Source organism: Caloenas nicobarica, chromosome 6, assembly GCF_036013445.1.
Source record: "Caloenas nicobarica isolate bCalNic1 chromosome 6, bCalNic1.hap1, whole genome shotgun sequence".
Taxonomy (NCBI): Eukaryota; Metazoa; Chordata; class Aves; order Columbiformes; family Columbidae; genus Caloenas; species Caloenas nicobarica.
The window spans coordinates 23302912-23325828 of record NC_088250.1 but is presented as its reverse complement, the minus strand read 5'-3'; the positions used below and the strand labels follow the sequence as shown (position 1 = coordinate 23325828).

Genomic DNA, 22917 nt, shown 5'->3' with positions numbered 1-22917 from the left:
CTGCTTCCCAGACAGAAAATCTCAAGCTCCATTTTCCAATCTGATTACACGGCTCCTTATTCCAGCAGCCTTAAACCTTCATGGCAGTTTACCAACATTTTCATCACTTTTTCTTTTACAAAGCAAAAGAACTGATAAGCTCTCAGGTACCCGGGATTTCATAGTCGATGGCTGGCAGGCAGCCAGCTTCCCTCACGGCACAACTGTGCCGTGCCACAATGCAAAAAGCACACTGAATTTAACAGATAGCACAAAACTATTAGAATTTTGCAGTACGTACAAGCGAGCAGCATGTTTCTGTCTTTGCAGATGTAGACAGTTCTGTTTAGTCACATTTATAACCTGCCTAGAGTTTGAAAGACGTCTCAAAAAAAAAAAAAAAACCACACAAAAAAACCCCACAGAACAAATTAAGACAGAAAGACAGAGTACTGTCACTAAGTCAATCACACTACTAAGTGTGCACCCAAGTTACTTCATTGCAGTGCTGCCAAATTACCAGGAATTAGAGACAATACTAATAACTTTTGATAAAAACAAATCTTTGGATTAAAAGAAAGTGTTTGACATAAACTGGAACATTCTTTTAACATTAAAACAAATACAAAAAAAAGAGACACTATTGTCTATTTTTAGCATGTGAAATGCTTACATAAAGCATTAAAATAGCCACAAGAAATATCTAGGTTTACTTATTCTCTCGCTCAGAAATACCACTTGAATGATGAAAGAACAAAAATACGATTCATATTGGCAAATGTGGAACATCTTTAAAAATGCTTATTCTGATGTATACCATGTATTGTCTAAAAATCTGAGGTACATAGTAAGAATTATAAATATACACATAACTTTATATATACACATATATAAAGAAAATAACAGAATGCAGACAGAGAGTTCTGAAAAGAGATTATCCTGCAAATCCTAAGGATCCCAACAAAAAGAAATCCATTAAAAAGCAAGGGAGAAGGAAAGTTCCTTATTTTTACTTAAAGAAAAAAATATTTATATGCAACCAACAAGCTTTTATTTATTGCTACTTGAAACTCACTCTCCCCTTCGAATAAATTTGTTATCTGTGTATTATTTGTATAATGCCCAAAAGAGCCTATATGGAACTAACAGTAACACGAAGTTAATAGTGTAGAAAACAATTCCCCCGTGCCCCTCTCCAGACAAAACATTTTTTTTAATTGAGAGGACCAAACTGATATCCAAAGGAATACGACCCAAAAAGCATTCTTAGAAGAAGAAATGCAATTTTGCATATCATCACTTTTATCATAAGTGAATGGGGGTGGAAATGAGGAGGGTAAGACAGTGAGTTATGGAGGGCGAGGGGGGGGGAAAAAAAAAGTACAACTGAGCTGGCGCGATGGCTCAGTGCTCCAGATCACCAGTGCATTGACCCTCTGTATCTCTGAGTCATTAGCTGGAATCCCAGCTCTGCCTCCAGGAGCCGGGATGTGAACCCGCGCAGCGAGGCGGGGCGGTGCGGGCCGCAGCGGGGCGGGCGGAGGGGCCGCGCTCCGCGGCGCGGGGGCGGCGGCGGCTCCGCGGGGGACGGGGCTGGACGAGCGGCCGCGGCCTCGCGGGGGACGGGGCTGGACGAGCGGCTGTCGCCGGGCGCAGGCAGCGGCCGTGGTGCTGACTCAGGCAGGGACGCCGCCAGGCACCGCTGCCTCTCCCCATCACTCCTGGCCGGAGGGGGCTTAGGCCGCCGGTGCTGACAGGTACACGCAAAATTCAGGGGGAAATTATCAACGCATCCTGACTTGTCTCTGCCTGCGCGCACGTGTGTATTTCTATGTGTACATCTCTGTGTGCAGCTATACAAATGTTTACATGTATTTATGGAGACATACTGAAACAGGCTAAGCTGGCTCCTCTGCAGCCATACGTACCGCTTAGCACTGCCAAAATATTCCCACACCAATTCTTCTCCTTAATACGGCTACAATTTTTTATATATGCTTAAAGAGAGGGTGCATGTGTGTACCCTATACACATGTCATTGGCATACATGTAGTACTGTACACAAGTAGCTTTACCTTTAAAATCACATTCACTAATTCACATTGAAATTTAAACTCTGACAAAATAAAAACACATTTTAACCAGCTTCTAAGACCAACACATGATTCCTAGTAAACTATTTATTCCACCTGTAAGGTTTGAGCGGGTTTGTCATTTGCAGATGCAGGTTGGGGGGCGGGGGGGGGGGGGGGGGGTGCCTTTTTTTTTTTCCTTTTTTTCCTTTCCCCTCTTCCCACCCCCACCCCCCACCCCCCGCCCCGTGATTTATTGGATAGTGAGCAAACCCACTTAAACTACAGTTGTCCGTATGAATCACTAATTTTCATGTTTCTAATTAAAATGTAAACAGTGTAATGAAGACATCAAGTTTTTAGGCAAATGTCTCTTCCAGTGCCACTTGGGGTATGGTAATTACTGAAGCAGATCTATGGATGCTCCTGAATCCTCTACAAGTCCAGATTAAAAGCATTACTACTAAACCTTGCTTTTTACACCAGGGAATTGTGTTCTCTAACCTATTCCCAGTTTGCTTACAGATGCATATCTGTACAAGCCTTTATAACTACTCATTAAAAAAAAATAAATCAAAATAGAAGTTTATCACTTAAATGGAAGTTTGTGGGGGAAAATACATGATTTCATTTAAAATAAAATTTTATTTCACTTCTATAATTACACATAACTAGCATAGTAAAACCTGTGCTGAAAACTTATCATCTTAGTGCTTCCTCCAGAAAAAGAAAAATAGATTAGGCATTACTAAGAGAATTTGTAAAAAAGCATAAGTGATATTTCAAGCCTGTATTAAAACTCCTATTGTCCAAAAATGCTTGTTTCACAGTCAATTAATTTAAAAATATATTATTCAGGAAAACATCAATAAAAATAAATCTATTCACTGAGAAAAAAATGTAAATGGCTATTGTAAATACAAAATGCTTGATGTGCAACTGAAAATCTTTTGTCATATTTATTCCAGCCTTTATGTCTATATCTGAAATTTGTCAGAATTTATCCCAAAGCAAATGACCTCTCCTACATTTACCGAAGGAATACAAGTCCTCTTCTGCTTACAATTGTTAATTGAGCCTGTCTGCTACAGCATCTCTTTCCTCTCCAAATAAGCCAGGACACTTGTTTTACATATTTACTGCCAAGTACTTGAACAGTCCTCTATTTTATTATAATACTGGGGGTTCCCCCCGCCTCTGGAAGATTTTTTTTTTCTTTCTGTACTGTGAGTAGTTTAAAGCTGCAATCCGCAGTAAAATAAAGCATCTAAAATGCCTAGTACAGGGAGAGGTTTTTCCTCCTCTGTTCCTGGACTCAAAGTCCATATTCTGACTGGTACAGCCAATTTTCATATTATCGTTACATAAATGCTAGACAAGCATGTCTGCATTGCTAACCTGGATCATGAAGATGAGAGTGCACAGAATGTACATGTGCATGTGCGCGTGCATAAACATTTTAGTGGGTGGTCCACCATTTCAGTTCTATTTTACTAGTAAAGTATTGTACACGAAAGTGAATGTTACTCAGTAGAAATACATATATACATATATAGGATTTCAGATTACATCAAATCATAAAACATCATCTCTCAAATCATAAGTGCCTTAGCAGAATAAAACAAAACACTATTTAGGTGTTTCCTTCAAATGTATTGTTCCAGCAAAACCAGATTTAATTAGACAAATAGCATTTTAAAGGCTACTGCCTTATAACGTGGTAGTCTTGAAAATGATGGGGGGCTTGCAAGTGCAAACACCATTCTCATTTAGCTCTGTGGCAAAAAAAATTATTACACACACACACACACTAAACACTTTCTTTTTCCTTTTTTTTTATTATGGATTGAGACAATGTGGAAATCTTACGTCTTTGCAACAGTTCCAAGGCTTTACTAATCAGGTGTAATTTTTGATGAACACTGACTGTTTGGTGCTCATTCAAGGTATTTCATTAGGACGTTATTCATTTAAAATAAATGTTTCAGCCATATCAAGCTGTAACCTTTCTTGAAATGTAAATGAATGGTTTAAATGAGAAGATTAATAAAGAAGGGATGTTCCAATTCCAAGCATGGCATGCTATGTATTTTTAAATTTGTCTATGCCAGATGCTGTCAGTCAGAACAAAAAACTGTCCAAGCAGACAATCTGTGCGTCTGAATGTTGATCATGTTGGAAAGTAAAGGGGGAGGGGGGAGAGAGTGTGTCAAGGATTCATGGTCCTTCATCTTTGCAGTAGAGCAAACACGTCTCTCAGTATAACGACAGACAGCTGCTTCCACTTTCTAATGTGCCCTAACTTAGATCACTGAAAGAATTGTCAGCACTCAGAGAAACACACAAAGATAACACAGCCAGCTGCCATGAAGGGGAAAACAGCACAGCTCAGAAGAAATGGGATTTGTTCCATTTGCATGATGCTGGCTCCCTTGGGCCCCTTTCTTTCAAATCCAAAGCACAAAAGACAACACTTAACATATTTGCTTAAAGATGACAACCTCATGTTGATTTCATTTGGATGTAACAGTGTCAGGATTACAGATATAAGAATATATTATATCTGTAACAGAGACTGACAAATGTATCCTTCAGTGAAACTGTCTGATTCATCTGCTTATACAGCCATTTTACCATCCCAAGGGTGCCATCTAAGTAGTAACTTTAGAAGACTGAAGGTCTAATTTTATTACACCACATTTCAACCTACTAAACAATATTATTTCTAAAATAGATCATTTTTATTGGAAGTCTCCCTGATGAAAAATCCAGTAGACACTGGAGAATTTATGAACTGTATGGGTCCTTTGAACTCAATATACTGCCCATTTTAAGCAACTTTCTTTATACACAATCAAAACCTAAGCTCAAATAACTGAAACTGAGTTAAAAACATAGATGATAATGGTGCCTGTTTTAATATTACATCATAGTCTGTCACTATTCGAATATCTGCTATTTGGCAGTCCATCACAATTTCGCTTCCTGCTACAGTTCTGCATCAATAAAAGAATTTCTTCAATGAAAACTCTATGAATAATTATTGTTCTTCAATACACTTCGACCAGCTGCACAATCTAATTTTTGGTGAGGTTTTTTTTTCACCAAGCACTCCAAAACTCACATGAAAATGACTGAAAGCCGAACACGCTACTCATCGCATTGCGCTGCAGTTGCGGAAACAGAAAACCAAAGGGCACACATTTACAAGATCGCCTGTCTGCACGGTTTTATGGACCGGCCTCCTTTTTAATCAGATGAAACAATTAGGCCATGGTTAGACTTTCTCTGGTTTCCAATGCATTACACCAAAGTGTCTGACGGCGAAAGTCTCCCCACCGCCACCCCAACTCCGCCAAGTGACTCTGCATAATGCTCCCGCCGCAAACTGCTTTGTCTAGAGGAACTCGAAACTGCTTGTTGCTATCTGCTGCCACCAAGAACTGCACCGTAATTCACTAGATTGAAGTTGTTTTGTAAAATGGAGTTAACTGCTGTACGTGGAATTTCAGCACAGCAGATGGTTACCAATCATTATTTTCAATTTGTTTAGTTTCAAGCAATGGGGCTGGTTGGGAAGAGCAGTGAGGATGACAGGAATGGGAAGAGGAGCAAGGTTAGGGACACGGGCTTGCAATGCAAGTAGTGCTAGATGGCATAGCATTGAAAAAAAAAAAGGATAAAAAAAGGATAAAATCCAATTTTATACACATATATAGATTTAAAAAAACATAAAAGGGGGAACTTACTGATCAGTCATTCTCTGTTGAAGAGTTACCTTACATTTTAAATATTGGAAGTGGACTTTAAAGTTTCCAAAGGTAAATTGTCTCTAATCATATTTTGCCATCATTCAAGTTTAAATCACTCTCTACTATAAGTGGTTCAGTTGTTTGACTGGAAATGGAAAAGGAACCATTTATGGATAAGTGCACACGAACAGAAATTAAGCTGTAAATATCTGGGCTGGGCCATTATTGTAGTCCAGAAACATCTGGGGCTGAAGCTCAGGCTGGGCCCCACTCCTTCTGTGTTTAGGTAATTGCTTAGATGATTTATAACTTACTGTTTCTATTAAAATAGTTTAAAGAGAAATTTGGAGCCTGAATTCTAAAACGAAGATGGCTTTGCTCTTGATTTCATTTGTTCAAGAGGAAAAAAAAAAAATTCTTTGCCATTTTCCTCCCCTCTCCTACGTTTAAGAGGTACAACGTTCCACCACAAGGAAAGTTCACACTTTTCTAGATCCAAACCAAAAAACACAACACATACCCTTCCAGCAACAAGAATCAGAGACCATCCATCCACCTTACATTTGAGCTGCTCGGTGCTTTAATGCTTCCTATCAAAATTAATTCTGAATTATTTTCCCCACATAACTACTTTAAAAATAAATCCTATAAACCGTATCAATACATTCATAGCATATTCACTTGTCCCTGCTATTTTGATCCATTCAGGAGTCAGTTAGCTCTGCCTGCCACAATGATGCCACAGGTGATGTGGGCACAGTCCCTCCTGTGGACACCCCACCAGCACCCAGACAGGACCACAGGCACCACGTCCCCCACGGGGACATTTCTGACACTAGGACTTGCTTCCTTCACTCACTTCAACACAGCCTATTTTTTTTTTTTCAGCCTTCAGAACAAGCTGCAAAAGCCACTCATTTCACAGGGTAGAAGAGGAAGTCCCAGGATACGGGGGTTTGGAGGACACCAAGAAGGAACATGCTTGGGCGATACCAATCCTCTGCCGGCAGTTAGGAAAAAGAGGATTGCTCTCTCCCAGGCAGAGCAGCCAGGACAGTCTCTGTCTATAAACAACTGTCATCAAAGAGCTTCATTATTTAAGACTAACCAGATACCATAACTATACTTCCAACCCTTTTCTATGACAGCTAAAGCTTATTCTAAGAGTACTCCTAACCCTGCAGAGATGAGGTGTGTACAGGGGTTAACCGCGCAGCCCTCCAGGTGCTACACAGCCTTTTTTATTGAGATTTCTCTGTGTTGGGAAGTTTACTGCAAAGCTCCAACACGGAACACCGAACGAAGGAACAAGTTTGTAACCTGGGTGTATGCCAAGGCTGAAGTGACACACTAGTGTCTGTCTCAGCTACTTGGAAAAAGTGGATTAGATGAATCACAAAACAATGTCACCATTATTTCTCCAGTAAGTTAACTATCCATTGGCCACAGACGATAAAGACATAAAAAGTATGACCTAGCACTTTCATAGATTGTGTTCTGTCTTGGAATTGTTTTTTTCCCCTGCATTTCCATAAACTGTAATCATCCTTAGACCAACAAAAACTCTTTGACATTCCGAGGCAATGGAAAACTTTGCATATGGTGTTACATCAACCTAGGAACATACTAAATAAATCTTCCAAACTGGGTTATTGTCAAAGTCCCCCAACAAAATTTGGTCCAGTAGCACCCATAAAGCAGATACCATATACCTCATGTATGAAACAGCTTTTTAATTTATTTTTTAAATTACTTTTAAAGAAAAGGTTGGAAATCTAAATGGGAATTGAGCATAGATCTCCCGATTATAGGCCAGGTGACCTCCAAAATAAACAAAACCAATCCCCTTAAATTTTGCTGGATTCTTTCTCAGTTTTTCCTTATGTTGTACAGAAATGTAGAAACTCAACAAAGCAGTTAAGCTTCATGGCTCAATGATAACGTATAGATAAAATGCTGTATTAATGCAATTATAAAGCAAAGTTTGCCCAGCATAACAGGCCTATCTGTTCAACGACACAGAGGATTAAATGAAGTCAACAGCAGGAGATACTTTTCCTCCTTCTAAAGTGTACACATTCCAATCAAATTCCAATTCAAACTGTCAAAATAATATTTTAAAAAGCTCAAGTAGAAAGCGCCCAAGTTAAATCAGTACACTTTTAGGAAAGGTTGTATACTTGGTTAGTGACACTCTGTGTGACAAAATTTTCTAAAATATATGTTTCTCCCTAAACATACTCAGATTCTTAGACCACAACTAAACTATGGATTGGGGCATGACTTAATTTATGGTACCAAATCCAAGAATACTTGCTTGCTTGTTCTACTTCAGTAGATCTAAGGAAAATTTGAAGCAGACTATCACATTCATTTGAATTATTGGAAACCCTCTGAATTCTAATAGTGATATACTGGAGTAGAAAAACATGGTCAAACATTTGAACTGGAGAATGTGTATGACTTCACATAAATATCATTGTTAGTAACAATAGTCAATACGAGAACAAAAAAAACCCTGTAATACGGCATTTCATGAGATAAAAGGGTGAAGCAATTGAACCTAGGTGACTGGAGTAGGGTTAACTGGATTTAATCCCACCTGAATTATTTATTATCTAGATTTTAGTACATAATAAGTTTTAGTATCTAATTTCGCAAGTCTCAAACACAGTGTGCTGGCTTCTGTAGTCTTTTGTATGGTAAAGAACAGTGTATACCTAAAGAAAGATTTCTACCAGGTGAAGGGATAACTGTGAGCACCATGATTATACCATAGTGGACTTGAGTCTTTGCTTTCATACAGATCATCTCTAGGGGAGGAGAGAAAAGAAAAAAAAAAAAAAAAAAAAAGAGACAGGATACCAAATACAAAAGCCTTCCCTCAGATTAAAAAAACAAAACAAAACAAACCCAAAACAAAACAAAAAAACCCCCACACCACTTAGTATAACAAAACTCCAAGAATAACAAGGAATACGCACAGAGATTTTACTATGCAACACAAATGGGATTCTCCCTGTAGGTACCAGCATTAAAACAGTGCAGATGCCAGTGGGTGAGGGTCTGGCGGAGCGGCTCTTGCTGTGCCCTCTAGAGGCTGGATGTCTGGCCAAGGGACTTCTCAGCAGCTACTGAAGTACAGAGGAACCTACCAGAACTAGATCTGTAAGCAGTGCATACTCTTTGGGTTTTTTAAAGCATATTTTATGTACTCCAAGACACTATAAGTATTAATACAGCAAACCAAACCTCTAAAGGATTCCTGTCAAGTATAAATACATGCATAAACACAAGATATAATTGAAAAAGTCTTTGCTTAATTAGCTTATGGGTGCTTTGGCATAGCGTATAAAATGTAGATTTGAAATTTTAAGATGATATATCAATTCCCACAGTTGGGCTTTGGAATCAAAATTAGAAAAAAAAATATATATTCAGCATCAGTTCAGATTCATGTTACGCTAATATGGAGCCACACCATACAAATAACAACAATAAATTTTCTCACCACCCACCTGTGTATTCATAAAGTGTGGATCTTTTTAAAGGCAAAAAACATCTCAGGGTAAAGCCAGGGTCAAATTTTGCGTTGGCAGTAGGTAAAAAACTCTAATATAATTATGCTTAATAGCTCACCCCAACAAGCATATCACCAAGTGGAATTTGGTGCACAAATGCAAACGGGTAGATTTTATTTTTTTCTTAAACCATACATGATTTTTGCCCTTGTTATCTTACTTCTGAAAGCAAGTAATCTTACTACAGCTAACTAGGAAACAAACTTGCTTGCCTGAAATCCGATGTTGAACTAGTCATGATGCTTTAGAAACAGTACACTAGTAAATTATATTACAACATAAAAGAAATCCCTCCTGAAAGTAGTTATTCTGTAAGAGACATGGATATACAAGGTTTCACTTTTTTCAGTGCCTTTTTACCACAAAATGAACATATTAACAGCTATTCTGTCAGCCTTTTGCTTTAAATATTTACAAAATACCCCGATTTGATACTGGTTGGTATATAGAGCAAAAGGAAACACAACAAGGAAAATAGTTATTTTCACCTCTTAAAGGATAGTTAAATGATAAATTAAAATCATTAATGAAACCCTCATTATTGTAACTACACAATACTATCATGCCTATTCATACTTCATTTTCTCGTAGAAATTACATTATACAACACAGCACATAATCGGTTCTGATTGGGGTAGGAGAGAACCAGTCGTTAAGTATGACTTAAATGACCAGTTTTCCAGTGCAGTTGTCTTCTAATTAAATCTAAGTGCGGAGCACAGTCATTGAGATATGCTATAATGATTTGCTTGGAAGTATATTTCCCTTTTGTTTTTTCCCCTCTGCTTATCAGAATACCTTACACCTTTCAAAATTAGAGCAGGGAAGAAGAAAAAAAAAAAAAAGAAAAAAAAAGAAAAAAACCCCCATACTTGCTTCTGGCAGATGCCATGCCAAGGCATGTATTACTCACCATCCTTCCACCCACGTTCAGGAATGCAGCTCATCTATTTCTTAGATCTTCCCACTAACAGGTACTAACTCAAAAGCTCAGCACTGCACCTCAATTGCTATTTCAAAAAGAGAAGTTTCTTAACAACAAGCCAGACTGCCGTTTTATTAGCAGCAAAATAAACACAGTTATAGTATTGAATGCTGCATCAAGCTACAGTGATTAGTGATTCTCATATTTACTGTTGGAGATTACACCCAAACCCAGTTCTGTTCCAAACCAGCTTCCAGCTGAGCACCGACAGTGCCAGTACTGTATCCAGAGAGCCTGACACCCCACTGCATATTAAGTGGGCACAAATTTCTCCTCAGTTTATGGTTAGTATTTTCTATAAGATCAGACTTAGAGAAGAAATAAGTTATCACATCACAGCCTCTTATCTTTACAACGAAAGACTGCAGGTCACCTGGTAGAGGACACAACAGATATTAAAGTTATTTTATACATATATAGCCTTGATCTTAGTCAGAAGACAGAACTACATGTGTGTTGGTTGAGATGTCAGTAAGACCACGCAGAATGGCACTTTTCTGTGTTCTAGAAGTGCGGCATTTCTACATTTCCTATATTTCAAATACGAAAGAGTTTCACAGTGGCAGGGTAAGACCAAGAGGCTGGGAACAGGGCGGGGGGGCCGGGGACATGGGTAGGCAGAGAGAGGGGGGCACAGAACGGCTTTGAAAAGCCAAGAAGGAGAGCTTCTATTTCTCTGCAATGGGTTTATATCAGCCAGGCTTAAATAATGGTATTGCAAATTGAGGCCCAGGGGAATTCGGAGCGTACAAGCAAGCTTTTGTTCACCAAACCCCAAAAGGTATGTGGAAGATTTGGGGTTTTTTTTCCATTTAAATGGAATATGTATTTCTAAACCATAAGTTAAACTATTTTGCTCTGATTATTGTACGGTCTTGCTGATCCAGTACCTGGCAGGAAAAATATTTTTCCTAGCCAGTATAGTAACAACTATTTAAAGTAACAATTATCTGTTACTGTACTTAGCACTTTCATTTACTTCACAACTTTTGAACAAGGAAGAAAGCACAAATCTCATGTATTAAACCTCATAGAGATTTAAAAAAAAAAAAAAAAAAGGATGGAGCGTGGGGGGAAACAACAGAGAGAAAGAAGAGCGCGGCTAGAAGTCATTTGAGGGGATGCAAGCTTTCCAGTGTAAACACAGAAGCTAATTAGTATGTTGTGATTTTAAAACATATTCTGTTATCAGAAAGCAAAATAGAAATCTGCACTAAAAAAAAGATAATCTTCTTCTGAAATCTTTAAAGCAGGTGGACAAAACCATAGGCACATACAAACATACGCCTCTACTCTCCCCTCCCCACACACATGCACAGATACAAAATTGGGTTAGCGCTTTGTAAACATGCTTAGCTCCTGTAAATCTATCTCAGGATTTTTAAGTGTACTTTATCACACTGTAAGATTTCTATACAAAACCAGTTTAATCTAACTCCCTCTGATTATTATTAGAAACTCATTATTTGAGGACATCTATCTTTACAGTAACTACACACCGTTAAGGAGCACAATGCCCATAATTGTTTAAAAAAGCCATGGGGGGGAGGGGGAAGGGAGAAGAGGATCAGGAGAAGGTAACTAAGGAAGGTTTTGCAATTAGAACAGCATCATCTCCTCTGCATTTCGCTCCTTGAAATATTTGCACAGTAACAAACTGAGTTTGAAGTTTCCCCCGTTCAAAATCACAAACGAGTCATGCATTATACCTTTATGTAACACACGTGGTTTTGTCCTGATTAATTTAAAATGTGCTCTTACAACCACCAGGAAAAATCAAAAGCCCTACTCTATCATACAGCATTAATACCTCAAGAGGGAAATCGTAGCATTTAAGCAGTACAAATAAAGCTAATGCCTAACATTTTCTAGGGAAATTCCTTATAACACCCACCACCTGGCTCCTAAAATTTGTTGCACACCTGCATATCCAAAGTCAATACCAATTGCAGGGATTCAGCACCTCTGAGAACTGAACACCTAAAAGTGGAAACCTGAATTGCCCTTGTGGAGATGCACCACTGTTGATGTTATTTATCACAGCCACTCCGAGCCTTCAAGCTCAAACTGCAGCTGTTGCAGCAGCTCCGAAACAGAAAGGAGCAGTAACTTTAGCTAAAAATGACTTGCCTGTCAGGAATGAAACCGACGACTTTTATTATCTCTAAACAGCTGACATCTTGGGGGAGTGAGGAAAAAGTGTGTTTGCTAATTAATCAATAACAAAACATCTTTCTTTAATCAGTGGTGAAAATTATTACTCCAAATAAATACCAGTGTCAGTTTGTCTGTTATTCTGTACCATATGGATAATCTGCTTGGTGGTGGGAGAGATATCACATTATAACTCTTTGAACATTTCTAACCAGTGAAAACTTCTAAAATGTCATGCATTAAGGTGTTCGTTATTCTCAGTCTCTATAAGCACGAGATACGTTGTACCTGTATCTAACTTTAAAAAAAAATAAAAGCTTAAAACAAAGGCTTCTTAAACTTTCTTTATTACGTGTCTCAACAACGACATTCTCTGCACATTAAGGTGTGCCTTTCATTTGACTGTTGCGTTGACAAATGCTATGGGCCAAATAACGAGAAGTGTGTCATACCCCTCGTTACATAGGATTTACTGACTCTCAGCTTCAGATCTCTGCCAACATTATATTAATCTGAACAACAGATTAAGTTTCTCGATAGGACTACCATGGTATCAGCTAAATTAATGTTACCGCTGAAGTTTTTAAACTGAAACCTGAAAAATACAGTGTTCTAGCATAAAGAACACCTACACAGGACAGGAGTATAAAATGAAAGTCAAAGAACAAAATGAAAATCAATGATTAAAAAAAGGCTAATCGCCACATGAACAGTTTCCAAAATATATTTCAGCTTTTATTGAAGGCAAAGAGTAAGAAATAACGAATTATCAGAAATTCTATAAAGACATGAAAAATTACTGTCTTTAGAGTATCTGCCTCTTTATAGTATGTTCAATAATGCACCTGCATAGATATGTAGTTAACATAAAGCTGCAGATCTGACACTAGTAAACACAAAACCACTTAATTTTGTAAACTAATTGTCCATTCAGGTGAAGAGTTAGCAAATTTACAGCCTCCTTTCATAATAAAAATAACTGAATCTTGTTAGTTTACACCCAGCCTTCTTCTGACTGAACGGGGATATTCAGTTCACAAATTATCACAAGTGACTTTTAAGCCTACGTCACTTTTATAAAAATCAATACACACTATTTAAAATTTGAATTTCTCTATTTTAATCACGCAGATGACGTATCAATTAAGTTTAAAGTTCTTCAGCAAACTCCATGTGTATTTTACATAAAACAATTTTATAGACTGCAAGAAAAGATTCATAAAATCATTTTGTCCAAACTGAGTTTGCCTATAGCAACATTGCCTTTTCTTTTAGAGCTGCAGGAGGAAACAAAATTGTATTCATATACCAAGAGTGTATTTCTACTATACTGTATATAGCGATGTAGTCCACAAATGCCAACAACAAGGGACTGAAAATAGGATCAATTCTTTTCCTTCTCAGAAACAATCTTGTAAGCATCTGAGTTCCCAAAGACATAAAAGAATAGTTACTTTTCTGAGATCTTTTGATATTGCTCTTCATGGTGGAGCTATCCACGAGTGATGGGAAAGATCTCTTTTGAAAGTAAATGGTGCACCTTCAAGTGTGTTCAGATACTTCTTTGCTGTTCCTTTCTATGTTTCTCAAGTTTTACTTGAAAAGGTTGCTTGATTTTTTTAAATTTGGCTTAGGTATCACAATGGGATACCTTATATCAGTCAGTGCTTGCAAACCTTATTCTTCCAGCATAGAATCTAACTGTTTCTTTCTCTGCATCAACACAGGAGGCTGAAGTAATCAAATAGGTCTAAAGAAGACAGAGGATGTTAACCTGCGCTTTCTCAGAATTTGTGATGGGTAAGTTCATACTTTCAACGTGACCACACTGAGCTGTAAGGTATATAAATAGCTACTTTTCATCTAAAAGCACAGTTATCACAGGAGTTTGTATAGCAGGGCTATCAGTTCACAATATTTTATATGTAAATATTGATACTATTGTTGGGGGTTAATTTCTGCATATAGCTTCATCACTCCCATCCACCCTCCGCTGTCACTTAGTAATATAAAGCAATTATTGGCTCTTCCCCTCACCGTGTCTCCAGAAGAAACATATCACACGGTAACATCTGTTGTACTGTCTAGGAATATCTTCGCAGCAGTACAGTTCTCATAGTTTTATTAAGTGATAATTCAAGCTCACTGTATAAATGTTTTTTTATTAATAAGTTGCTTGCATGCTAGAATGGAGGAAACAGAAGGAGAAAAACCTCTCAGAGGAAAATAAGGATGTTATTTCCAACATATTAAAAGGCCAACAGCAGTTGTTCTAAATCAGGTAAAAAAAAAAGAAAAAAACACCTTGAATGAGTCCGTGAAGATACATTCCTGCCACAAACCCCTGTAACCCACCAGGTTCAGCCCCTTCTCCCATCTCCACTCAATATTCATTTTCAAATTCCATTCAGATTAGCAGGAGTTACACAAACATGCATTAATGTGTCCCTTAAGTATTTTATCACTCTGAAGATGAGAAAGAAAAAGTTTAATTATGACCCATACCCGAGAATCATTCATTCAGAGCCTGCTTAATTAGATGTGAGACAGCTATCTTAGATCATGAAGTTTGACCACAGTGTGCTCTTACTGCTAGAGTATTAATGCAAATAAGGTACAGATTACTGAAACCAATTTATCATTACCAATCTATAACCAGCTTGACACATGCACACATTCGAAAATATCACACAAAAGAAATTGTGGCTTACATCTTCATGCATTGAGCAATCCCTATACAGAAAATGAACCATATGCTTTAATAAAGAGTACACGACACAATAAAAGTAGAATACGAGAGGATTAAAAACATAAAGTCCAAGCAATACATTATTTCAAGGAACTTGGAGCAAAAATGGACTTGCATCACCAAAGTTTGCTGTCTCATCAAAATAATCTCAGCATTTTTTTTCCACATCACTTTCAGAATATTTGAAATTTAACTAACGACATACTAGAATTAGCTACACTACAAAATAATTGAGAAAATACTTTCTCAGTAACAGTTAAATAATATGACTGGTAATTGCTACTTCAGTGTTTCATGGCACATGAGACTACACGCTTAATAGACTATTATAAAAAAAAAATAAAATCAGCTAGTAAACATGACAGTCATCTGTAGTTGCATTATTTTTAATTATAGCTGAGACACGAAACTTTTTTCCAGATGCAGAAAAACAGTTTAAAGAACAAAGTTTTATTCCATGATTTAAATATAATAATGCATGGCTGTTCTTTCTATCGTAAAAATACAATAGCCATTTTAGTAAGGAGTATTTCTTATATGATTAAACAGATAGTTCAGTATTATGATATGTTTGACAGGTACCATTACTAGCACTATAGAAAAAGACATACAATATTGTTATTACCATACTGCGTGTGCCGATACCTCGTAGCAACATAACTCAGCAAAAAGGAAGCATAGACTCCTCATTTTCATCTCTGCAGGCAATTCCGTATGCTCTTAATTAGTGGTGCTTTCTGCAGATTACACTTCCTAGTATTCTTCCTACTCTCAAACTGACCTGTCAAAGCCTGATCTCCCCCTCAGTTTCTCAACACTTTGGTAACCAAGACTGACCAACTATTTCTCTTTCCATTTCACCTTCACTTGTCACACAGCGAGACCAACATCAACAGGTATTTAGAAGCAATAGTAGTGAAGTCCACTTGTATTTAGCAGGTTGCTGCAAATACAAATTATCTTCTAAGAAACGTAATACGTATACACACATTCTCTTTAACATGCTGATCGGGGGGTGGCAGGTACAGTTATTAAAGAACTGAAAGCCTTAGATTTCCTTTGACCTCCATTACAATCTAGGACTCTCTGCTCCTTGAAGGATAAGATTGTATTTGTCGAACCTATGGTAACATACTGCAAGTGGATTTTCTCTGTTCTTCTGTATTAGCTGTCATCCTTTAAAGGAAAACAGTTTCGCTAAGGGAGATGTATATGTTGTTTTGAGCTTCAGATTTTTTTTTTAAGAAAAAAGAAAAATTGAATGATCTTAAGGAATTTTCTTTATGCTCACATTTCTCACACACTCTATAAAAATATCATTGACATAGGGTGAAAAGGTCACATGCCTCACAGAAATGGAGCCAAGTACTCCAGTAAGGTAAAAACCTGGAAAATATCCCTATAACTAATTCTATCTACTGGAAATTTTTTATTATTGTTTTAGCAACAAAAAAATCTCCAGGCCTTTTGCCAGCTTAGAGCTCCCTGAAGTGATCTTTCCCATAAGGAAGATAAGTTTTCACTTAGAGGACAACATCTTTAGCAGCAAGAGTTTAATACTCTGCAACAATATCAGGGATACACAACCCTGAATTTATGGCTCTTCGAATTACTTTTATAGCTATACTGCTCATTTTGGATCACATGCTTATTTAAAATTACATATATTTTTGTAGCCATAATATCTGATCTAAAACAACTTCCAATAAGCCAAAGAACAGTACACACACAAAGAAAAAAAAAAAAAAAAGACAAAAATAAAAGCCACAGGGGGCCAGATTATGGGAGCTATAAATTATTGTAGCTCTTTAAACTATTTTGCAGCAGCTCAGGATTGGGCCCAACATCCACAATTCCAAACCCAAGTTGATTTTTTTTCCACATGCATCTGCTCTGTTAATAACACATGAGAACTTCTAACCAGTTTACCTCTTAATTCTTTTATAGTTATTTTTATGCCTTTTCTTGTCAATGACTCAAGTGTTGATTGATCAATTAATCTAGCTTCATTGACATACAATATTCCTCTATACTTCAGAAATGTCTGCAGAACAATGTCCTCCAATCATAAGATCAATGAATCAATGTAAAACCCCAGTAATTAAATTTATCAACTCGGTATCAATGCATCTGGCACTTTATGAAAGTATTATGTGAAGTTTGTTCTCTTAAGGGATATATTGATTGAGGGCAAAGAGCCAAATATTTCTATCATTAGATCTGGGAATGCTAGATCAAAACTCAGTCTGTTACAAACAACATACAAATGTCTCATGCTTATTGTGTACCATTAAACCCACTCCTAACAAGCAGATAAGACCATTAATTAATGATTAAGACTACAGGAAGATCAGTCATTATATTCAATGCATTCATTGAACAAACGTATTGACAGGAACCGTACCGAATCATTTTCCTCTAGGAATTATATTTAAAAGAGGCGGAGACCATCTAAACAAAAGCAGATTTTAAACCTTGCTCATGGAGCATAAAATAGGCTTAATTAATTAAATAAATTCCTAAACCAAAACTTTACAGTCTAAAACAGATTATCACAACTCTCTCATCGTAATTGAAAGGTGAACACTAAAGCCTAAAAATGACACATCTGCTAAGAGCCATGTTAAAAACCAAAACAGAGAAACAAAACCACCATCCAAGCATTTTACAGTTTAAATTTTAAAGGGCTAGTATACAAACTATTCTGAAATATATTAGCTGTTATCCCTTATTATATGTGTAAGCAAGTAGGGCACAAAAGTTCATGAAGTGCCACTTTATCAATTATAAGAAAAGAAAAAAAAAAGCAGTAGGCATTTTATATCAAGAAGGGGAAAAAAAAAAAAAAAAAAAAGGAAGAAGAAATTTTGCTCTGCTTAAACCAAAAAAAAAAGTCTTAAAGAACAGCTAATGACATAAGACTACCATTTTTCCACACGAACTATATGATAAAGATATCAGTAACAACAAAATCTTCATATTTCTAACATACTTCTAGAATAAGAGAAGCAAACATCCCTGTGCTTTCACAGATGTTGCAGTAAATAAAATCCATTTGATCAAGTATTGAAGTTATTTTATTACGAAGGAGGGAAAACAATGACAAAAACCCCAGACCCACCAGATTCATGTAGGAGTCACATCCTGCTAAAAACATCAAACAATGAATCTTTATTTCCATACTATGATTCCTTCATTTCAAACGTGGTTAATTAGCAAGTATAACACTCACCAAAACTCCCACCACGCTGCTGTTTGCTGCCTATTTGCAAATGGGTCTCTAGCAAGTATCCGTAAGCAGTATTAGTCTCATTTATGACACTGAAGAAAAGTAGTCAAAGCATCCTGCTTTAAGGAAGATTTTGCTCATAGCTTAGCCAAAAAGAAAAGAAATCAAAACAAAAACTCAACAACAAACACCAAACCCCTATTTCGTCAGACAGATTCCTTGATAATTCAAATACAAACTTCATGAAAAATAAAAAACTTTTCTAAAAAGTTGCTGAACAATTCAAATAGTTGAAAACAAGTAGAGATAAAAGGAAAAAAAATCAGTTTAGACTTTGTTTTGGTCCCTTTTGTTTTTATTTGAAACCTCAACTTTATATTCAATTTAAAATGCACTGCTTCTGTTGAGAATTAAGATGTGGTTCCTATATCAAAAATGGAAACAAAAAGAGGATGAGAAGGAGAAGACACACTTAACAGGACTCTTAACATGTTTTAAGCTGTGCAAACAGATATCTTCAAATGTGCCTTACTTGCAATAAACATTACTTTGGCAGTAAAAGAAACTTTGCTTCACAGGGAGTAGAGGTGGAAACTGAGATTACAAATACAGAAGAAGAAACAAGACTGAGAGGGAGAAAAAAAAAAAGCCTTCTCAAGCTGAACTCTATAAATACCACCACAAAAGCAATGGGAAAAGGTTCAATTTGGAAGTAACAGATGTATTGCTAAGCAAAAAAAAAATCCCCAATGAAATAATGTATGAGCATACAGAGAGGATCTTTAAAAGTATGAAAAGAGATGCATGTGTGGCAAAGCTGAAGTTTCAATGTGAAAATAAAAATTAGGCAGAAGATCCGATACCTCCTTGGTATACCAGCTCTGTATCACAGATACTTGATGATTTTGTCACACTCAGAACAGAGTCATTTTTAAGTGCAAACGGGTCCTACTCTCTCCAGCTTTTTCAATTTTATAAATTTGGGATCAAAAACATCAAAGCAGCTTCTACTTCGGACCTAACTTTTAGAGGATAAATGTGACAAGTCACTGCTTGATAGATGTTTCTCTTGATAAACGACTTGTTCAAAAGAGACATTGTAGCTTTCATTTCCTGACCACAACACACTTTTAATTTGCAACAGCAGAGCTGCTGGAGTGTGACTAGTTCCCACTTTCCAGCCTTTCAGGATTGTGGCACTGTCAGGCCACATACACGGGTAAAACAAAAACTCAGAAAGAGATGCATCCGCAGCAAGAATGCAGCCAAACTTTTCCTCAAACAGGAACCTGATTATGTTTGATTTCTCCTAACAGTGGGCTTTAAACCCCCCTCCCAACCAGCTCCAATCCCCAACATTTTAGGGAAGGGGGGGAAGAGAGGAGAAATCATTTTTGGAAATATATACTTAAGTGTTATAGAACATATATAACTGCCTAATAGTATCATGTTTGTTATATATATATATATATTATTGATACTGTAATTATTATTATTATGTGGGAATGGCATTTAACAGTCCAAACCATCCACACCATCCAATTTCAGATCTCAGCATACTGTCCAATTCTCGATTTAAAATTTATAAATGTAATATCCTCCTCATCACAAGCAGCAGTCCAATCTGCTCTGAATATATATTACAGCTTTAACATCACAGAGGGAAATCTCCCATCTGGCAATCACATTCGCTCCAACAGCTCTAGGAAAAAAAAAAAAAAAAAAAAAAAATGTTCCGCTCTCACTCGCTTACTCTCCTCCTTAAGACGTTTCTCAGGGCAAATTATGTGCATCTAAAATAAACAGTTGCCTTATTGATCGCTTCAAAGTCAACAAGTTCTAAATGCAAAATGCAATCAGATCGTTCCCATCACACAGCACCCGGGATATGTTTAGCAATATAGTCACCTACAGCACCAAAACAGGAGTGTACATTGTGCAACTGCTCTCTCAATTTCTTTCTTGCATTCAGATATGTTATTACGAGAGATCATCAGCCACACACACCAGACCACCCCCTTATCCCAAACAAACACACGCACACACATACACTCACTCTCTCTCCCAGGGTCTCTCCATCCTTGTTTGTTGCTACCATATGCAATTAAAAGTGAACGTACCCCCTTCTTGGTTGCACAAAACAGACTAATAGTTGCTTCTGTTGTTAGTTCCTTAGTCTTAATTGCATACCTAGAGGTGTATCTACTGCACCACAAGGAGATCTATTGAAATTCCCCGTGCTCCATTTTATCCGACTTTTTTGGAGGAGGGGGCAGCGTGGGGGGCTGGAGAGTGACCGTTAAAATGAAGCCAGTTTCAGCACCTGATTATTTCATTCTGTTGCACACTGAGAACAGAGCAGTGGGAACCAGACACTTGTAAACTGAGCATAAAATACCACTTATTAAACAGTATTAAACATTCGGCCACAACAGTAATTTTGTTTGTTTACATGCAAAACATTCCCCCACCCCACATCAGTTAAAACCTCTAGCAGATGATTATGCTGAAAGTAAGAGAGGGGAAAAGCAGCTGGAGTTCAAATGAATGCTCAAAAATTATTAGTTTGCAAATAAAAAGATGCATTTCAGGCACGTATGTACAAGTAGGTAGACGTATAGCTATATATATTCATTGCTACGCATTTTCGCTTTCTCCAGTCACCGAGTTTTACTAATTTACATACCATTGGAGTTCAGTGGTGTATGTAGTGCACTGCTAGTAACATGCAACTTTAGGTTTTACAACTAAGATCAATACAATGGACAAAACTAATGCTATAATCAAAGCAGAAATGATAAACAAATGATAGCAAGAGAAAAAAATGCTTATACATACACGAGTGAAAATATACCATTAAGCATTAGGTATTTAATCACAAAATATTTGCATGCAGAGTCCTCGGTGCGTTATCATGCTATTTAAATTCGTCTTTGCTATTTAGATGCAAAGGAAGTAGATCCCAAAACGGACATACCATAAACACTGGTGCTACTGATCATTTCTTGCTGGCAGCACAAAAAGCTGAATTGGATTTTTCACAAGCAGGAATTCCAAAGGTTGCTTTTCATTAAAGCCACTTTTCCTCTCAGCTATCAAATGTCACTGCCTTGAAACGTGGGCCCTTTCGTCAGGTATTCATTTAACCTACATGCATATAATTAAGTGGGAAAGCAACATCAACAAAAAGGGGATCTCAGATCACAAGAGAAGAAAGAAAGGGGGAAAAAAAGCACATGACCAGGAATGCAAGTCCATGTCAATTTCACTCACTCCCATTGAAACTAACAAGAGCTCCAGGGAGGATAGTAATAGGATCAGTGGATTGTATATACCATTAAATTATACATCTTTCTCTCCCTTCCGAGCCAACAATACGCCCACCACGCTGTACCCCCTCCAAGATGATGTGCTTACATTTTACTGCAACAGCTCCTCTGACATATTCGTGCCCCCACCCGCCAAGATACAGCAATTTAAACCTAACTTTTGTTTTGCGAGATTCTTATTTGCACTTATTTGCTCAGAAGTTAGTTGCCTCAAAGTCCAGCCCCGCATTACCTGCGGTTTATTATTTTCAATGCAACTTAAAAATAAATCCAATTAGGAGGAGGAGGTGGGGAGGGAGCTTGCAATCGCGAACTCTTAATCTGCCTACTATTGTTGGCAATGACCAAGGAGGAAAAACCATGCACTGCGATTGTATATCTGTACTTTCCAGACTACGATTAGGAAAGCAGACCGGAGTGGTTAGTATCAGAAAACGACCACGAATTAGGCAAAATATTTAGGGCACGAGCGGGCGATTAAAAAAAATATATACGCAGCTGTCTCGGAGAGCTTTAAGATTAAATAAAATTTAAAACGATGGTAGAAAGACCGGGAAAAAAATCCTCTTACCTGGAGATTTGGTAGAAGAACCCGATAGGTTAGAGTAGCATCGATCCGATGTGTTTGCTGATAAATGGGGGCTCGGGTTAAGTGAAGGTGCCTATGATTTGAAATCATTCCAAGTTTTTGAAGGGAAGACTGACTGCAGCCTCTGCCATGTTGGAATTTCAAACCCAAAACAGCTGCTTTGCAAGGAGCCAGCATGCCAGCAGCTGGACGCCTGCGCAGAGCGCCGCCGAGCCAAATTCAAATCACTTTCACGCGAAGAGCCAAAGATCAGTTTTCAAAGGGGGAGCGGCGCGGGGGGCGGGGGCGCTCCGCGGCCCTGCGCGCCGGGGCCGCCGCTTCCCGCGGGGGGCGGCAGGGCTCCCGCGCCGCGGCCCCGCTCCCCGGGGTGGCGGGACGGGGGCAGCGGGCTCCCTCCGCGGCGGCGGGGCTCCCTCCGCGGCGGCGGGGCTCCCTCCGCGGCGGCGGGGCTCCCCCGGGCGCGGCGGCGCTCCGCGGCTTGGGTTGAGGCTGGCAGGG

General features: G+C 37.9%; 1 protein-coding gene across 1 annotated transcript in view; it reads right to left on the bottom strand.

The window, feature by feature from the left end:
• Positions 1-21615, bottom strand: part of FIGN (fidgetin, microtubule severing factor) — a 96596-nt gene extending 74981 nt beyond the window's left edge. Inside the window, exon 1 of the mRNA XM_065637952.1 lies at positions 21479-21615. Within this exon, the coding sequence (XP_065494024.1) occupies positions 21479-21503 (25 nt within the window). The 5' untranslated portion in view covers positions 21504-21615. The remainder of the gene's footprint in view (positions 1-21478) is intronic.
• Between the last annotated feature and the right edge of the window lie 1302 nt (positions 21616-22917).